The 19252-nt window shown below is 37.6% G+C and overlaps 1 protein-coding gene across 1 annotated transcript in view; it reads right to left on the bottom strand.

Moving 5' to 3' along the window:
• Positions 1–14303: 14303 nt before the first annotated feature.
• LOC148041709 (RING-box protein 1a) overlaps positions 14304–19252 on the bottom strand; it is a 30002-nt gene continuing 25053 nt past the window's right edge. Inside the window, exons 4-5 of the mRNA XM_087681573.1 lie at positions 14869–14940; positions 14304–14790 (exon numbers count right to left, since the gene is read on the bottom strand). Coding sequence (XP_087537699.1) covers positions 14753–14790; positions 14869–14940 — 110 coding nt within the window. The 3' untranslated portion in view covers positions 14304–14752. The remainder of the gene's footprint in view (positions 14791–14868; positions 14941–19252) is intronic.

Here is a 19252-nt window from a genome sequence, read left to right as displayed (position 1 = left end):
GTGTCTCAGCTCTCTTTCTTCTCCTCCTATGACTCCTCTTCCCTATGGAGACTGCGTCAAGGTTGCTAGGTCCAGGTAATGAGATACAGGCTTTCCTCATGTGCACCCTGGTCATGACATTCAACAAGATAAAAGTGGCCTCGCCATCAAGTGTCTCAACTCCAAATATCCCCAAAGGTATGGATAGCATGATCGTTGAACTTGTGGACAATTTTTGCTTAGGGTACTCAACATACAAATGAGTGATTCCACACTTAGGGCATCTCAAGTTGGCCTTTTCTCAATTAGCTTGCTCTCATTCATGGCAACGAGATGATATGTGTCCTAGGTGGCCGCAAGTCCAGCATATGCGATAGGTTCTTGGTTTTGACCTCCTAGGCCTCTACCCCTTCTTCAGTCTAACCCCATTACCAGTACTGGTCCAAAATCCATTAGAATGGGATTATCCTCTTCATCATAAGAGACATAATGCACTGGAGCATTGCTCTTCAATGGATGTGTCACGAAGTGTCCATGTGGCCCAGGTATCCCTATGGGGTTGATGTCCATCCTAGGGATAGCTGACCTTGAATCAGTGGGTGTTAGAAGAGCTAATGGAGCTCCCCTTTCATAAGGTGGTAGTCTATTCCCTAGGTAGTAAGGCTAATCGTATGGCTGCGGGTATGGAAACCACCTCAGCAATTGGCAATGCATTGCATCATGGCCAAACCTACCACAATTGGCACAGGCTTTGGATCTAGGATCCATGCACTCGACTGAAAGGTGGTTTCCTCCTCAATGTAGGCATTGCACATGAGGTCTTGCAAGCCTTCTCATCATCTCTTGAAGCCTAGCTAACTCTAGCTTCATGTCTGCTAACTCCAGGCTCTCTGATCGACATTCTTTCCTTTCTCTTGGGTGCTTTGGCTCGATCTCTCACTAGTGGTCGTAACCCTCTCTGAGATCCTAGAGGTTGTGCTATCTTAGCTTGTGGTCCTTGAGCTTCTCTCTCTGAGGTAGGTTGTCTACTCGTATGGCTTCTTCAAGACCCTAGCTAGCACATCCCTTTTCATGTTCAAGTTGCTCACTAAGACCTTGTAAAGCTCTTCACTCCTAATTCTGCTTATGAACACAATGGAGACTACTCATTCAATAGGTAGCTTTGCAGCTGGGATTCCCTTAGAAAGAGAATCCGCACATGGGTGACGTAGTCTCAAATATCCTCCTTGTCCTTTTGATTAATGCTCATCAATCAAAAAATAAGGTCATTCAAGTATCCTACCTCAAAGAATCTCTTAATGAAGAGACTCTTGAGATTGTTGAAATTATTCCATTTATTATTATCTAGACTACTATACCATGTCCGTCCTTTATCCCCAAGGCAAAGACCAAAAGCATGTGTATGTTGGGTAGGGTCTGTTAGGCCGTTCGCCTCTCGTATACATGCCCTACTCTACAAAACTATATGGGTCGTTATTGGGTTGATACTTGTCGAGTTGCTTGGCAACTACAGGTATCTTTGTTTGACTTTTTGAATTCAAAGTAATACCTAGTCCTGTTAGCAACAAAGTTGCTAAGGCTACTCCGCTCTGCTCTATAGCCATGTTATCTATGAGAAGCTCACTCAGGTCGGCTTCAAGCACTCTTTCCCTCTCGATGTTGTTGGATCCTATTTTGTTTCTATTGGCAAGTGCTAAAACTCACTCGACCTCTGACATTTCTATCTCCTACCTCAACCTTCTCTAAGCTTGTTGCTCCTGATTATAGGTGGCTATGTCTTGAAGCCCTTTCTTTGCCAATCTCTGCTCTTCCTTGAGGTCCGCTATGATGTCCTTGGCTGGTCTTCCATGGTGCTCCATTTTGGCTTGCAAGTCATATCGATTTATCATTTGCTAGATGTTTTGGGAAGTCTCCCAAGTCAAGCTCACCTCTTTTGAGATTAGTGCTGGATCCTAACATTTTGGCAGTCTCTTGGGCTACTAGAGTGTCAATCAAGCTTATCAACTCGAGTAAGGTTGAGTCCCTAATCATATCATCTCCTAGTGCTCTCCAAGAGGCTTTCTTTGAGGCTTAGTGTCCTCAGTCGTGCGTTCAAGATCTGAGGGTATTCTCTTATTAGTAGGTTCATTTGATGTTGCTTATCTTGTGTGTGAATTCCTTGTTATTTCAGACAGTTCTCAGATTTAAGTGCACTCAAGTGCTCGTGGGGTACTTCCTTATATGCATGGTGCAAAATCAGGCTTTCATCTTTCTAGGTGCACTTCAAGTGATTATTCATGCAATGTGTGACCGTGATGAAAACAATGCGGTACAACACATACTTTTCTAGTTTGCTCCTGCAAGTGGTGGTCACTCTAACGGGTTCATTTGTGTCCTTTGAGATGTTTCGGATGGGTGGTTTGAGAGGTTGTCTTCACATCCACTTCCTAGGCCGCTAAGTCACAAGTTTTGGAGTATGGAGGCTCTATGAGCCTTTCAATGTCTAGAGGCCTACAAGGGTGTTGTTTAGCTCCAATTTGTGGGCTTTGTCTTGTCTAGGGCATGCTAGTTTTATCTACTTCCAGGTTCAGTTTTCCGTGTCCAAGTATCAAGCATCCCATTCCCAAAATCGAACTCTCCGATTCTGGTTTATCCAAGTGCTCGAGTCGGATGGTCCGAGTCTAAGTCCAAGTAGGACAATTCGAATAGGGTGGTCCGAGTTTGAAGGCTCAAATGAATGAGATGTGTCCGAGTAGACAAGCGGTCCAAGTGTCTGCGGTGTTGAGGAAGGATTCATAGCTCAAGGTATTAACTACCACATTATCCTTCCTAGGACAATACTTGATGTTAAAGTAAAAATCCTAAAGGACTTCTATCTAAGTTTTTTATCTCATGTTGAGTTTTTGCTATGTGAAGATTTACATTAGGCTATTGTGATCTATTACCGATGAGATTTGTAGCCTAGCAATAGGTAGCATCTCCATAATTTGAGGAAAATGTTTGTTGTGTGAGTTCTAGGCCATGCTTCATAATATAGCTCCCCCATGAGGCTTGAGCTTTGTTGAAGTATATCATATTGGATTGCCTTTCTTGAAATCAATACCTCATTAATGGCAAGAATGCCTAGATCAGTGACCTTCAAAATCCTATTCAACTTGCATCAATGGATTCAAAGTTCAAGAGCATTTGTCAATCCAAAAGGCATGACCAAAAACGGAATGACCATGATGGGTGCAAAATGTAGCTATTGGAGGACCTTTATCCTTGATCCTTATTATGATGGTAACCTCACCTCATATCTATCTTAATGAAGATCTTTGCTTCTTGTAACCTATTCAACAAAAAATCAATCCTAGGAAAATGATATTCATTCTTGATTCCCACACAATTCAATCATATGTAGTTAGTACATATGTGAAAGAAGCATCCTTGCTCTTTTAAAATTTTGCATGTACTCCCCAAGGTGAATTGCTTAGGTGAATGAATCCTTGCTCCATTAGAAGATGCAATTTCTCCTTGAAATCAATAGCTTGAGGGAGGATTTGTGTGAATCTCAGTGTAAGAAAACAAAAAATAAAAAAGAAGCAAGCAAAAGAAAATTTTAAAATATAAGGCAAAGTGGAAAAAGGCGGATCGACACAGTAGAAATAAGAGGAAAAAGGGCCAAAAGGGAAAAGACACCTTAAAAACCCAAGGCGAGTGCAAAAATTGAATAGGTGCATTTTTAAATGCAAAGGCACCCCTAAATCTTTGTAAAGGAGTGTGAGGCTCCCTCCTATGCAATTTGTAAATAGTAGACAAGTATGGGTGCAGCCACAATGTAAATAGAGGGTGATAGGAAAAGAAGACCTAGGCCAAATGGCCTGTCATGTAAAAAGGGGGTGGGTGCCCAAAAGGGATTAGGGCGGCATGTATAAAAGCCAAAAAGTAAACAGAGAAGCTCATTCTTGTGTGTGGCCAAAAGGAGCTCTTCTCTTCTTCTTCTTCTTCTTCTTATTCTTATTCTTATTCTTATTCTTATTATTATTATTCTTCTTCTTCTTCTTCTTCTTCTTCCTCTTGCTTGCTTGTGCTTGTGCTTGAGAGAGAGTGTGTGTGAGGGTGAGGAATCGCGGTGGAGAAGCTCTCCATCTTCTCCTCTCTTCTTCTTCTTCTTCTTCTTCTTCTTCTTCTTCTTCTTGTCTCACACGTGGAAATTGAGCATGGAGCTTGGAGCTTGAGGATCAAGCTTGCTTGAGCTTGCACCCTAGATCGTGGAGCTACCGGAGTGGTTGAGGTAGATAGGTAGGAAGCAAGGGAGTTTGAAGAGGCATTCAATCTCCTTAGCAAGTAATTTTTGTGATTTTTTGGATCTGGATAAGTAGATCGGATTAGTGTAGGCATTTGGTTGTGATTTGAATGCATTAGGATAATGAAAAAATAAGAAAAAGAAGGTTATGCACAGTAGGGTTTCTGTTGTTATAAATGGGCCAAACAAGGAAAAAGGGAGAGAAAAAGAGCTTTAATGTGTAATGCATGAAAAGGAAGAAAGGGGGAAGATACAAATTGAGTAGAGAAGGGCTTTAATTGGCCAGGAATAGGTGGGAGAGCTCATTTGCTCATTTGAGAGCTTGAGAGAGAGAGAGAGAGAGAAAGAAAGAGAGAGAGAGAGAGTTATAGGTAAAGAGGAGAGATTGTGCATGGTGATCTTTATCACAGTGTATTTTGGCCCTCCAGGTATGTTTTCGATGTTGCTTAGTGCTTGTTGATTATTGTCAACACCTTGGTTGCAATCATTAGCAAGGAGCGTGTAGGATTTTTAAAGAATTTTCATCATTCTATAACTCACCATCATAATCGGACACACATTGCAAGGTCCGATTTCCCTAGTCAGACTACTCGATTTCGTCCGTTTTGAACACACCTTTCCTTGTCCGAGTCACTAGACAACTAAATAATAAGATTTGTGGAAAGTCCACTATAGCCCTTTGCCATGCTACCCAGGACATACAGAAACCCTTAACTTTGTAAGGAAGAGTGTTAAACCCAAATAGGAAAGGCTACAAAAGGCAATAAAAATTCAAAATCAAAGGGCAAGAAAAAGTGGTCAAAGCTAAGGTCAATTGGGATCAATGAAGTTCGATTAATAAAGATATATGAGTTGCAAGGCCAAAGCCAACTTAAAGGAGTAGATGTAGAGTAAAATAAAGCTAGCTAGAAGTTCAAGAGGTGCAAAAAATCATGGCAACAATCTTTTGGAAAGCTACCTAGCCAATTAAGCCATATCAATACAATCATGACAGAAAATTTAGGGCATCAGGTATTAGCAAATAGGAATCTCTTACTTAGCATCTAGACTTTATTATATCTACAATATGTATATTTTAAAAAAATTGAGAGTTGCACTCACTCTTGTCTAAATTGTAATATTTCTTGAAATCATGGTTATGTATTTTCTAAAATTCTACTCATATACAAAAAAAACTTGTAGATTCATGGACAACCATGTTTGTCATGTAAGCCTATATTACAAATCTAAAAGCTATGAGTATTTAAAAGAGAGGAGGACTAGACTTGAGAGAGGCTAAGAGTCAAGGCTACCCACTTGGGAAACCCTATGTATATAATGTGTTAAATGAAGAGAATCTCTCATTCTTGTGTCTTCAATCATTTGAGTTCCATTCTTTTGCTTCTTGCTTCCAATAAAGCGAAAGCTTGAGAGAGTGAGAGTGTGTGCATCAGAGTGTGAGGGAGAGAGTGAGGGACTAAGAAGGAGAATTGTCTACTCACTCTTTTTCATCATCATCATCTTCTTCCATATGACATGAAGGTTTCCAAAAACCATTGCATTCGTGAGAGAGTAAGGGACCAAGGTGGAGAAGCTTCTTATTCTATTTTTATTTTCTACTCTCTTAGCAGAATTGAAGGTGAACTGAATGAATGCAAATTGGTGGCTTGAGAGCTTTAGGTGACACATATCTAATTATGAGACCATCAAGCTTCCTTTGTAAATAGATTATGACGGGAAAGATAGGATTCATGAATCTACTACACCCTTTGAGCCTTCTTTCTTTCATTTATTCATGGGGATTGAGTAGAGAGGCATAGATGGTTTAGAGCTAGAGTACAAGCTTGCCTATATAAGAGATAGACTATGAGCATTTAGGATGAAGGAAGCTCTTTATACAATAAGAGTTCATCAAAGTCTCATCTATTGTTGATCAACCCCAAGATTTTTATTATACTTCCAAGATAAAGATGAAATCCTCTCTCTTTATGGTTGCTCCTACTCTTGCTATGTGTATGATTAGGAATCCATGAGTGCTTGAAAGGATTGAACCTTTGTTCTTTATTTAGAGAAGGCATGGGTTATTCAAAACATGAGTGCTCAAAGGATTGAACCTTTGTTCTTTATTTAGAGAAGGAATAGGTTATTCACAAAGCATGCATGTCTAGTTTAGGTTCACTAGTTGTAGTAGAATAGGAAGTTGATATTATTTAAAATGGTCAAGCTCTTGCTATCTAATTCAAGAAGATTCATTTACTCCAAGGCACACATAGCTTAGGAAGTCCAACATAGAACATAATTGGTTTGATAGATGAATTAGTATATAGTAGAATAGATTATGATCCATTCTCTTCATTTTCATCTTCCTCCAAAAGAACATTAAAAACATAAAATAACCAATCCACAATATTATGTTAAGCTATGTGCTCAAAATTCATCCATCGACTTTCTCCACTTATGTGAAGCATTGAGCTTTGTGACATAGATCACTTATAGAGCATACGTGGACTAAATGACATTGGGCTCCAAAGCATACTCATATTTGTGCTTCATTTTACTTCACATGTGGTAGAAGTTGCTTCAGATCTTTAGTTTATTAAATATGTGACACGTACATATCCATCATTCAATAAGTATGCCATGCACCTTGCTTGCATATGGTACACCTTGTTTGCCATCATTCAAATGGATTGTGCTTGTCTATGCCTACGAGTAAGAGTGAGTTCTTGATAGCCTTGACTGCATCATATGACCACATCAATTATTGCTCTTTATTCCATAAATAAAATTAAATTAGGCTTTTGAAGTTGAAAACACTATGCAAAGTCATTTAAAGGCTAAGGTCAAACTATAGTGTAGCTACTACCAACATTGTCACACATTCTTTTGGTGCTTAATTTGGGCATCTTCTTCACCTCGATGATTGACCCTTGACATCACCTCAATGGTTGGGTGTGAAGCCATATTTCTCAATGCTTTGCACCTTTGGGGATAGAAACACAGCAAATGACACCCAAATAAAAAGGTCAAACTTCAATGCATCAATTATGAGTGTCAAACATTGTTTCTATCCACTTAGAAATGCCCTCAAGTGATCATCATGATTGACTTTAGCCATCGCCTTGATCAACTAGTTTTTAGGGCATAAAGCATGGTTGTTTGAGCACAAATGGAAGGCCTTTGGTGATCACCTCTCAAGATCAACTCAACTAATGGTTTTGGGTCCCTAAGACCTAACATTGCATGAATTTGTGAATGAAATAATCATGGGAATCATCTATAACACACCACCTTAAAATTTTAACTTTTTCAAAATTAATAAAGCACTTAATATGAGGAGATATACTTAGCTTATGATTGTAGAGCTCATTACTATGATTCTAGTACTTTTAACAGTTCTAAATTTTAATGTATAAGTCAAATTCTATGGCCATTTGAAGTTTTATCGTGAGTACAAGAATTGTTGTGTACACCAAACATCAACATGGATGAACAAGCCACATCTTACCTTTTCTTCCTCTTGAATCCCATAGGCTTTTATAAGCCTTAGAGTAATACTTCAGAAAGTATATAAAGGATCAATAGGGTCAATTGTAATACATCTTCCCTTGGCCAAGCACCTTGGAGGTGTTTTAACACTCATCCGCAAGAGCCTCAAGGACAAGAGCTTGAGTGCAAGGTATGGAAGGCCAAGAAGAAAAGAAATTGCAGGTTTTGTTCCTCTTTTTTTGCTATCTTGCAAAAGCTTAGTAAAATTCCATCATAAGTATTCTCCTTCAGCATTAATCCAAGTGAGTTTGAGGCCATCAATTGAGGAGGCTACATGACTACTCATTGCTCAAGTATTACTATCACGAGGGCCACAATCAACAAGGATGTGTTAAACACCAAGATGGATGCTACTAACCATGGCCCTGAGAATGGATTTCCTAACATAGAAAAAGACTAAGTTATCAAGGCCTAGGTTAGGGATGGTTTTTGTGTGATAATAAAGCAAGATTGATTATTGTTTGGATAACAATATGCTCTCATAAAGTTACGAAAAGTGCATTGTTAAACTCCATTTATAGCACATCAAGTTTTTGGTGAACTTATTTCTCATTTTTACTAGCAGCCATCAATTCAGTAACACACGGAAGATTGCTATTAAGGATTGGTTGTGATGTACTCAAGGTGTCCCTCTAGCCATGGAGTAGGGCAAAATCACTAAGGGTGGTATGTTGAGTCATTGAGAGTGTTACATTGATTAAAAACCACCTAGCATCAAGGGCATGAGATAAGTGGCAAATATATCCCCTACCTGGAAGGCTTGTGTTGCATCCAATGAGGCTTACAGACTAGCTCCGGACTGCCTAGGATGGGATGCATGATCCCTAAGGGCATACAAAACCTACGCATTGACAAATTGTTTTGCTAATGGGATTGGTGATATTTATGTTAATGAAAAGTTATTTATTGGCTTGTGAAACAATGTTTGTGCGTCGATTGATTGATGTGTCATGCTTAAAGAAGATGTAATGAACCTTGTGTAATAGATCAATCATGGAAGCTATTTGTATATGTCAAAACAATGTGATAGCAAAAACTGCTTAGACAACTAAAGCTTATTGGGTGAATGGGTGGAAAGTGGGTGCATGGAGGTCCCAACTACCCCATCCTATGGATGGATGGGACCATTCGTTTGAATAACTTTCTAATCAAATTGAAAATATGTAAGAGCTATTAGCACAATACCTCATCAGTACCGTTGTAATCTTGGACAAGGTGTATGGTATTAGCATAAGGAGTGGTCATTACATAACCCTTGAGGTGTCAAACATTACTTAAACCACTTTTTGACAACTTAATCAACCATGTATTAACAATTTAACACCACCTCAATTGGACCAAGTTGACTACTAATTGGTGGGTAAGCAGTATTAGCAATCGTTGCGTCTATGGGTATAAATAAAGATTCAATCATCTAGATTTCAAGTACTAGTCATTGTTGATGTGTCAAGAGCATTAGATACTATCTAGGCCTTCCTAGGAGCATATCTACTGACCACCACCGTGACTAAATTCAACCATCACCTTGGCTAGATTATGGAGCTCCAAAAGTTCCTCTTGCTTAACGTTGGAGTTCTTGAATAGTGTATACATCTCAAAGGGGTCAAGGCCTAGATCATTATTAAGAAACAAGATTACTAAGAGCTTGTTTGATCGGCAACATCTCGATTGAGATTTCACATAGTGAAAACAACTCACAACCACTGCAACTAACTTTTGGAGATCTAAATGACCTTCTCTTCTTTGCTACAATAGCATATCAAACAAATTTTAGAGAATTTATTATTCACTTTTGTTAAAACCAAAAAAAAGAATATAGGAGATAACATAATGTCCAAACATGAGGTTTCAAACAAATATTACAATGTTTGAATACTTTCAAGATACAAGTTAGCTATACTAACCAAGCATTTATATCTTCGAAGCAAGGTCTCAATGAAAGCACATCCATCATTGGATCATCAAGTCCACGAGATAGACCATTTGAGCATGTAGCAACATACCATGGCTAGACAAACAACAAAAAATATCTTGATTGAGATTTCTCGTAGTGAAAATAGCTCATGACCACCACAACTAACTTTTGGAGATCTAAATGACCTTCTCTTCTTTGCTACAATAGCATATTAGAACAATTTTAAGAAAGGCGTATTATTCACTTCTTCTTTTTTTTTATAGAAGAAGTTAATAGGTAATACAATGTCCAAACATGAGGTCTCAAACAAATGTTACAATGTTTGGATACTTTTAGGATACAAGTAAGTTGTACCAACCAAGCATTGCTATCTTTGAAGCAAGATCTCAATGAAAGCACATTGATCATTGGATCATCAAATCCATTGGATAGACCATTTGAGAATGTAGCAATATACCATGGCTAGACAAACAACAAAAAATCAAATGAAATCAAGATGGTATTAGAAGACATTGCTACAACCTGGAATACTCAACCATTAAATCACATTAAGTTAAATTGATCTAACAATAAAGGATAGTAATTAAATATTTTTCACAATAAAACATAGCAAAAATAACACTTCCATGATCAAGAAACTACAAGTAATTAGAAAACTAAAGTAGTGGCACATTTCACAATAAAGTATAATCAACTTTTTCTTAGGATAGACCTTACTATGGCAAAGGCTATGAAATTATATCATGTATAGATATGAGTTACATAATGCTAGGATTTCATCCCAAATTTACTAGAATGGATCTATATGTTGGTGTAAAGACCAATGGCATATAGTCAAACAATCACTCTACATGCATCTTGATAGAGATACTATCCTCATCATCAAGCTCTATATATAAGGTAGACAAGTGCTTCAATTTGAGAAATCATTGAGACTAGATTCAAGGGCTTCCATAGCTCAATTTGGTTGCATTTGGACTACCATTAGTGGTAGGAATTGATGCAAAATAGCTTGGCTTTTGATACTCAAAAAGAGGTTTTAGATGCTCATAGACAAATCGAGTAGCATTGAAGCTTTCCAAGAGAAAAGGAATCAATATTTTGTTCTATTTTTTTCCTCTCAAATGTATGTACGATAGAAAAGAATGTGAAAATCCATTTCAAGAAACAATTTGGGAGCCATTCTATCCATTTTGAGTGAATACAAAGCATCTTGCAACAATCATGGATAGCTATAATAGCTTGATATTACTTCAATATTTTGGCCATAAGTTTTGCATTCAATATCACATTGAGGTATTCTATAGCTCAAAGTGAAGAGTATGACAAGAACTATAGATTTCTATACTCACAAAGTTAATGTTGTGCACCTTTCAATTCTTTGTTTTATACAAAACAAGACCATTTAAGTTTGGATCACACTTTTGAACATCAGCTCACATCCGAAGGGTCCAAACTTACTCATAGCTTTGAATTAAATGCAAATTTCAAGGGATTTGTTAACTTGAAATATCTACCATGCAAGTAAATGCCCATTTTGCAAAGATTGTGTGTGTTGAAATTGACTTGTAAAGGCAACTTGCATGTACTTAGTCTCCAATGGCTATTTTGTTCTCAAAAGATAGTCAAAATACTTGGAAAGGCTTGTAGAAAAATTCATGTGCCTTTTAAAGTGCTAAAATATTAGTTTTGCATCAATTTTGTGATGTTTGATTTTTGGATACATGTTGCTTAGCATTGCAAGTACTATGTTTGCAATTTACTAGTCTATTTTAAGCTTGCTTCTATTGTTTTTAGTGTGCTAACATACTTTTGTCACTATGGCTTCTTCATTGAATTCAAAAAATGCATAATTCAATATTAAAAAGTTTGATAGCAAAAACTTTTCATATTGAAAAGAGAACATATGCAATGTATTGATCCAAAAGAAACAACTCCAGTAGAAAATCAAGGTTTCAAGTGGATGACACCATGGTGCATCACCAAACAAGGGAATAAACAACCCTTAGAGTTAAGGCGTCCAAGATAAAATTAAAGCACTAAAGCAATCAAAATGTTTCGAGAAAACCAAATTATGTATCACAAATGAGCTCTCATAGCACAATTAGGCGAGATTGCCAAGATGAAGCCAAATAGAAAAGAGGGCAAGCAAACAATTTATCAAGGTGGCAAATCCATCATAAAAGAGTCCAAAAATCAAAGAAGAGTTCAAAAAACCTAAGCATTAGGCTACTTTAGGATCGTTAACATTTGTAGCAACTCTTGTAGCCTTAGTAGTTTGTGTTCATTAGCACCAACATACCAAGTGCATTGTATATGAATCTTTGGTTTGTTATTCTATTCTACGCATTTTTTAAGCATTTGGAAGGGCAATAATTAATATATATATATATATATATATATATATATATATATATATATATCTCTCTCTCTCTCTCTCTCTCTCTCCACCACGTTAGTCATTTTTGGGTATTTGAAGATTTAAACATTTTTGCAACATAATAATTACTAGTCAAGGAAAAAGCAAGCTTGGGAAACAACGCCCTATTTTGACTCAAAGTTGGTCCTGAGTCCAAATTAACGTGTATACCAAAGAATGTTTACATGTGCAAATGGATATTCTTATGCATGTGTATGCAAGCATTAGACAATGTGACCATAATGAGGAAATTCTAGCTACCAATGTGCATGAGTTCAAAGAGTGAATGGATTAGACTTGAACGTGAAGAATAAGAGAGTACACTGCTATCCTTTCAAATATTGACATTGCCAAAGCTCCCTTTACCATAAAGCATAGAACTTTGGTCAAGGATATTACTCATATTTTACTATGTTTACATGATAACAACAAAAGCATAAACAAAGCACTTTTAACAACAAAAGCAAAACAAAGCAACTTTAAGAGCTTAGATTTTACAACGGTAAGAAAGCTACCATGCTACCTTGCAAGTAAATAAAGTGGTCATCCAAATCGCTTCACTCATGTAAAACCTAAAGCAAGGCACACTACCACAAGCTTGACAATGAATATATGCTAACACTAGCTTTTGGCAAATTTGTTCAATAACGTAGATTAAAACAATATGTTTGATTGTAATTAAGCATGTGTGAAACCACATTATGCTTGTTGAATTGTACAAAGCACATAGGCCATTCTAGCAATCAAGAATATTAGGGCTGCCATCATCACAAACTTTTTCAATAGATGTGCCATTGCACAATTCCTTTGATGGATTCCTTCAAGTCATCCAAGCTTAGAATCTGCAATCGCGATGTGAACATTCAACAATTGTGAACCCCTTCTTTTACTCCTACGCCATGAATTAATCCCAACACCTAATAACTAAAATGGATTCTCAAGAGATGCTACAAGTGAAATGGACTTTCACATTCATTTCAATTGCTCTTGAACCTAGTTACCTCTTTCACCTCGAATTAGTTACATGTTCCCACCACTTGTATCCTAGTGCTACAATGACACTTTCTACAAGGCGCAAAACTTAGCCCCGAGCAAAACTCCTTTCATTAAGCACCCTATGCAGAATATTGGGCTTACACGTCACGTTGGGGCAATGTTCACAAATGATATTAACTTGCTCCCAATGGGGAAGTGAGTTCTAAGAGGCCAACGGTTCTATGAGGTTTGCAGTAATATAAAATCCTTTATTTTTCCAACCATGTTTTTTCTTTCTTATGAATTTCTTGCAAATGGCATATATAGTATTACACAAATCACCCAATATCAAGTGTTCAACATCTTTGAAGAAATGTGGCAATTTTAAGCATACAAATCAATGTAAAGCTTACGTTATTTTCTTTGAGTAATTGTATTCATTACTATGACCACAAAAATACAAGTCAACTGTATGACTGGTAGATTAAAGAGACCGCATGCCTCTCTCTCTCTCTCTCTCTCTCTCATATTTGTGTGCTTTTTTGTGTGCATTTATATTGGCTAAATTCATTATTTTAAGCATGTTTAATTAAAACTTGACTTGCACTCACCTTGAAGACAGCCATATCCCAACACCACCAGCTCTATACTATCTCAACATGAGCAACTATATACATGACAAATGGAACAAGCCCTCAATATTTGCTAGCACATCCTCAATTGTATCACACTTGATCTTAAAGGAGTATCATAACATGAACTATGCTTCCATCCATGACTAACAAGCCAAGGGCAATAATACTATAACTAATCAAAAAACGTAGTACTTCTTTTACACAGGTAAATGACGGCCTCATATACACACCTGTGTGGACAAAAGAGTGCGCCTGTCAGTGCACACACATACACCCACCGCACCATTCCAATAATGCTGCCAATACAACACACGCAAAACAAAAAATGAACAATGTTTATTTGCATACTACTGATCAACAAAAATACTTAATCTTTTGCATCCAGGTGTTCCTTGGTACCTATGCCTAGCACCTTTCATCTAGGGCTCTATGTATATCTGCCAGAAGTATTATCTTGCACCCATTACATATCCAATCATCTTCAGCAACTTGTCATCAAGTCACCACTTGAGAACAAATAGCACTCGCTTTTATGTTTTCCCAAGAACTCTTTTGGCACTTGTTTTCAGGCAACCCAAACAGAAATCAGAAAACAACGTAAAAGATCAGTTCTGATTTTATTGCAAGACTTGTTTAACACTTGTCTTACCCTAACCACAGAAAATTAACAACATAGCCTCAGGAGACCATACACTCAAGTTCTGTGTTCATACACACACACATGCTAGAACAGAGTGTGTCATTGTTTCACACTTTTCCACAGCTTTGAAAAAACTAGCAGTCCAATAGCCTTAAGAACGTTGGCGAGCCTTAGCTGTCATTTTGTGTGGGAAGACACATCAGATGTGCTAGATGAATTGGCCTGTGAACTAAATCGGCTGGCAGTCAAAAGCCATGAAACTCTGACATCATTTGCATGCCATAACTTGTTGACATGATTACATAGGCATTGCAAAAATTTATAAATGAAAACATTTTACAATGAGGTTCATAAGTTTGCCGAGACTTATCCACAAGCACAAAACTCCATCACATCAACGCCCATACTTCTGGAACTCCCACTCACTGTTATCTGGGAAAGATCAGGAAGAATGTGTGAAGTGTCATTCTAAAATACCAATTCAATTTCACACGGCAGCATGATTCTTACCAAGAGGACAAACTTGTCTTGTTTTAAGCCACCTGCTGATACAGTGGAAATGGAAAGCATGGTTGCAGACACCTAATGGAAACAAATTGAAATGGTCAAATGAAAGGGGTATTTAACTATTTTCAGAAAAACTTATAGCAGCCTGATGTGTCCTTGAGAGCCACTTGGAGAAATAAATCAACAAACAGCAAATTCAAAATTTTCATTTTCTTAATCTGACATACAAGCTCATAGAAAAAGTACAGATGTTAAAAGACTGAAATAACTTGGTACGGAGCTAAATAATCCGCTGTATTGATTTTTCACAAGATTCAGTACTTCCAAAGCTGAACCAACTTAGGTCTAACCTGGTAAGGCTAGGGAAACTAGGCTTGAACCTGCTAAGGCCAGGGAGACTAGGAATACACAGCCACCTAATAAGTACTTCCAAAGGCCTTCCAAAGCTGAACCAACTTAGGTCGAACCTGGTAAGGCTAGGCAGACTAGGCTTGAACCTGCATAAGGCCAGGGAGACTAGGAATACACATCCACCTAATAAAGGTTGAAACCAACTTAAATTTAGCCTGCAAAGGCAAGGTAGACTAGCACTTAGCATCCAGAGAGTTGGGATCCTCAAAGATAATTTCAGGGGTCAAGTGTTCCACATGCCATAGTCAAAGTTACGTCTTAGAATGGAATACATAAATAAATACTGACAAAACAATTTCCAATTATCAACTGACACATTGCAGCAGGAGACATCATTACATGTTTCAAGGCTACTGAAACCCTATCATTGCGACCACCAGGTATGATACTGAACTAGAACACAAACTAAAACCTATTCAGGCTAAAAAATTGAGCAGAAATCAAAGTGATCCCAACACAACAATGGCAATCCGTCAATTTGCCCAAGTCCAAGGAGATAAGGTCATGGTATTAGAATAGAATCCATCCTCTTATAACAATCCAGAGCCAGGGCCCAGAAATGAAACCAGAATCCACAAAAAGTAAATTCCCTCCTGTCTCCTACTGGTTCAAAATCTCATCTAGGCACCACAATGTGATATAGTTTATAATGAACTCATATGCATTATTCTTGCATGTAAGATTAAAGGGTCTTTTAGGACTAGTATTCCAAATACAAGACAAAGATGAAGTGGTCAGCATAAGCCAAAATGCTGGCAGTGGAAATGAACAAAAAGCCGTGTTCACATACCAGCAATGCAGAATGCAATGTATTGTGAGATAACAAAAGCGGGGCCCAATATTTCCAAAGTTAGCATCCAAAATTATCATTCATCCTTGATTCACAACTTAAATTAACAGGGACGAGTCCAGATGTAAAAAAGAACAGTTGAACTAGCATATCTCATTTCATACTCTTCTGGAATGCAGTGTTTTTTATCATCTTGCCTTCAATTAGCCTGGAAACATCTGAATCGAGCTCCTCAATTAAGATTCAAAATCTTCTGCTCAGTACTTTCGAGGCAAAACGATGTGTTTAGAACTTTGGTTTGATACAACACCTTGCAGCACCTAAAATATATTTGAGAGTAGCTGAGAAAATTCTGGCTGGAGAAAAAGGAACAAAGGTGATGAAGCCGGCTAAAGCTGGAGTACTTCAATTTTATCAAGCCTTGGCACTAAGCACTAGCCCTATTGCACCAGAGATTAAGCAATGGTGTAGCTCCAGTATATTAAGCTTGGTGTCAGTTCCACGCCACAAAAGTTTTGTTCATTGGCCAGAAGTATTTGACCTTGGGTGTCATATTCTAGTACTCCAAGTTTAATCTTGTAGAAAGGGCCAGAGTGGAATATACTAAAGAACCAGTGTGCATTGAGCAAAGCTCATTGAGAGCATTGTATTAGCTTTTCAGCTCATTAGCTTGTTTAAGCTCCAACTAGTGTATAGTTACAGTGAGTCAGGTCACTATTTAGACTGAGTGGACTGCAGATCCATTTTCTTTTGTCCTTCATGATCCTAATACATTTGAATACTTCCTTGTCTCAATTCCCATCAGTAAGACATAGTATTTGTTTCTCTGCAACAAAGGTATCCCATCCAGAGAAGGTTAAATTGAACTCTTGAACAATATTGTTAGAAGACTACAATTGATGAATAAATACTTTTTTTCCATATCGTCTCCGTGGTATGCCACTGGCATTCAAAGAAATCCAAAACTTGAAGATAATCTCGTGTATCTACTAAAGATGATAGTAAGAAGAAAAAGTTTGCATTGCACCAACTTTCTCCAATATTTCTTGTCATGACAAACCAGTTATTATTGAATATCTATCATCCACAATAATCTCAAGCATTCTATGGGCATATGTTTGTATTGATCTACAAAACTATTAGCTGTCTAAACTTACTTCGATTGTCTGCTTCAAGTCAATATAAGCAGCCACCTTGCTAAATCTATCAACAATGGTCCATACAACAATACTCCCTTTTCAAGTCTTTGAGAATCCAGAGAAGGTTCAAATACATTCCATCATCCTCCTAGTTTAGGGCACTCCAATACCTAACCCACCACAATGCCCCTCAAAACATACTGAAAAAATCTAAAGACCCAATTTGACCTGGCTAATTTTGTAAGGTCTCCAAAAGTCGATCACCTTTCAATGCAATTAGAGACTCTATTCTTTCAGCCCTCAGCAATCAAAATAAACATTCTTATATGTCTCATTGTAAGAGGAGGAAAGTCCAAAAAGACTCCTCACAATGTTAATTTTAGTCATGCCTAGTCTTGTTATAGTAATGCAAAAGGCATGATCACATGCTAATGGAGACTGCAGTTCAAAGATTATTCTAAAAACATCAATCATGCAAAGTAGAAGAAACATACTTTTGGCCCTATTTAATTCAACCAATTTTGAGTTCACCTAACCTTTAGTGTGCCAACCCAATTTTCTATTGCTATTAGAGAACAAGCATCTACAATGTGTTCACATGGTATGAAATTATTTTCTAGGACTTGACCATGACCAAGTGGAAGCTCAATGCTATCACAGGGACGTGAAATTGCTATCACAAGGACGTGAAATTTTGAGATGCTCTAATCTTGCCAATAAGATTTGATTAAGATATTAATCAAATGTGCAAGGTTGGCATTTATTTCATGGTAACAAGCCAAGAACCCTGACGATGCAATGGGTGTCAAAGGCAAAATTTGTAATAAGTTATGCCTAACAAGTACTAGGTGATACCCGGTGTCAAAGTTTGGCCTAGACCAATTTATTGGTTACTAACATTAATGGTGACATTAGAGACTAAGTATTAATTAATTAATTAATGCCAATCTAAGGGTCAATAACTACTCGAGGCTACTTGGAAAACAAATTAGCCTAGCCAATTTAATTATTGGCTAGTGAAATTAATTTTTGGGCACCATAATAATATTATAAAAATTAATTTAATAAGATGGATAATGCTGGAAAGTGGGATTAGAAGATTGCCACTTGGCAAAAAATGTCCGTGCAAGACTAAAAACCGTTTTTGGGGGCTGGAGAGAGGAATTCAATGCATTTAGCCTGCAAAAGAAAGGAAGGAGATGTTGTTGGTCTGCTCTGCAACCATTAGATGACCATCTAAGGTAGCCAAAGGTAGGGAAAGACCAAATTGAAGTAGGCAACAGTAGTTCTAGTCCTTCCAAGAATTGGCGACAACAAATAGGGGCTGGCGACAGCAATTCGAGGCCTCGTGAGTAGGTGGCAACAGCATTAAATGATGTCAGGTACAAGCAACAATCAAATTTTTAGCTTTTCTCACGTGAAAATCAAAACTCTCTCCCTTCTGGCATTCTTTCACCTTCTCCAGCTTGCGCTCAACCATTCTCAACATCTCTCAACCATTTGTAGTAAATCTTAGCCATATTTGGTGGACAACAAGAGGATTTCTGTAGTAAACCCTACATTTCTGCAAAAATTAGTATTTGGCAACCACCTTGGGACTCATGCCAATAGAATAAGGCATTGCACACTAAAATCAGCATCTACAATTTGTTGTATTGACAAGGATTCCAAATGCCAAGCCATCCATTGTGAATTGGGATAGCATTTGGCCAATCAATGGTTCCATTTTTGCAAGTTTTAGGTAAAATCGAGAGGCGATCACCCCAAATTGCTTGTTGATTGTTTGTACAGTAAGGGGCTTTTGGATTATCCAAAGAGATCAGAGAATCTTGGCTTGTAATTGATCCATTGGCAATTGAAGTTAAAAAAATATTAAGAGGGGCACCAATTTTGGGTTCAACACGGTGTCTATTGTCCAAGATTTTTAAGATAATGTATGCATTTTAGTTTATGCTCAGTTATTAATTGTTGTAATTATTGTTAAATCAAGTTATTTACCACCCTATCTGGGTAAGAGGGCTAGTTTCACGGTTCCATCGCCGGGATA

Source organism: Lygodium microphyllum, chromosome 1 (genome assembly GCF_053477565.2).
Source record: "Lygodium microphyllum isolate KBCC chromosome 1, Lygodium_microphyllum_v1.1.10, whole genome shotgun sequence".
Taxonomy (NCBI): domain Eukaryota; kingdom Viridiplantae; phylum Streptophyta; class Polypodiopsida; order Schizaeales; family Lygodiaceae; genus Lygodium; species Lygodium microphyllum.
Note: the sequence above shows the minus strand (reverse complement) of the source record. Positions and strands in the feature narration are given on the sequence as shown.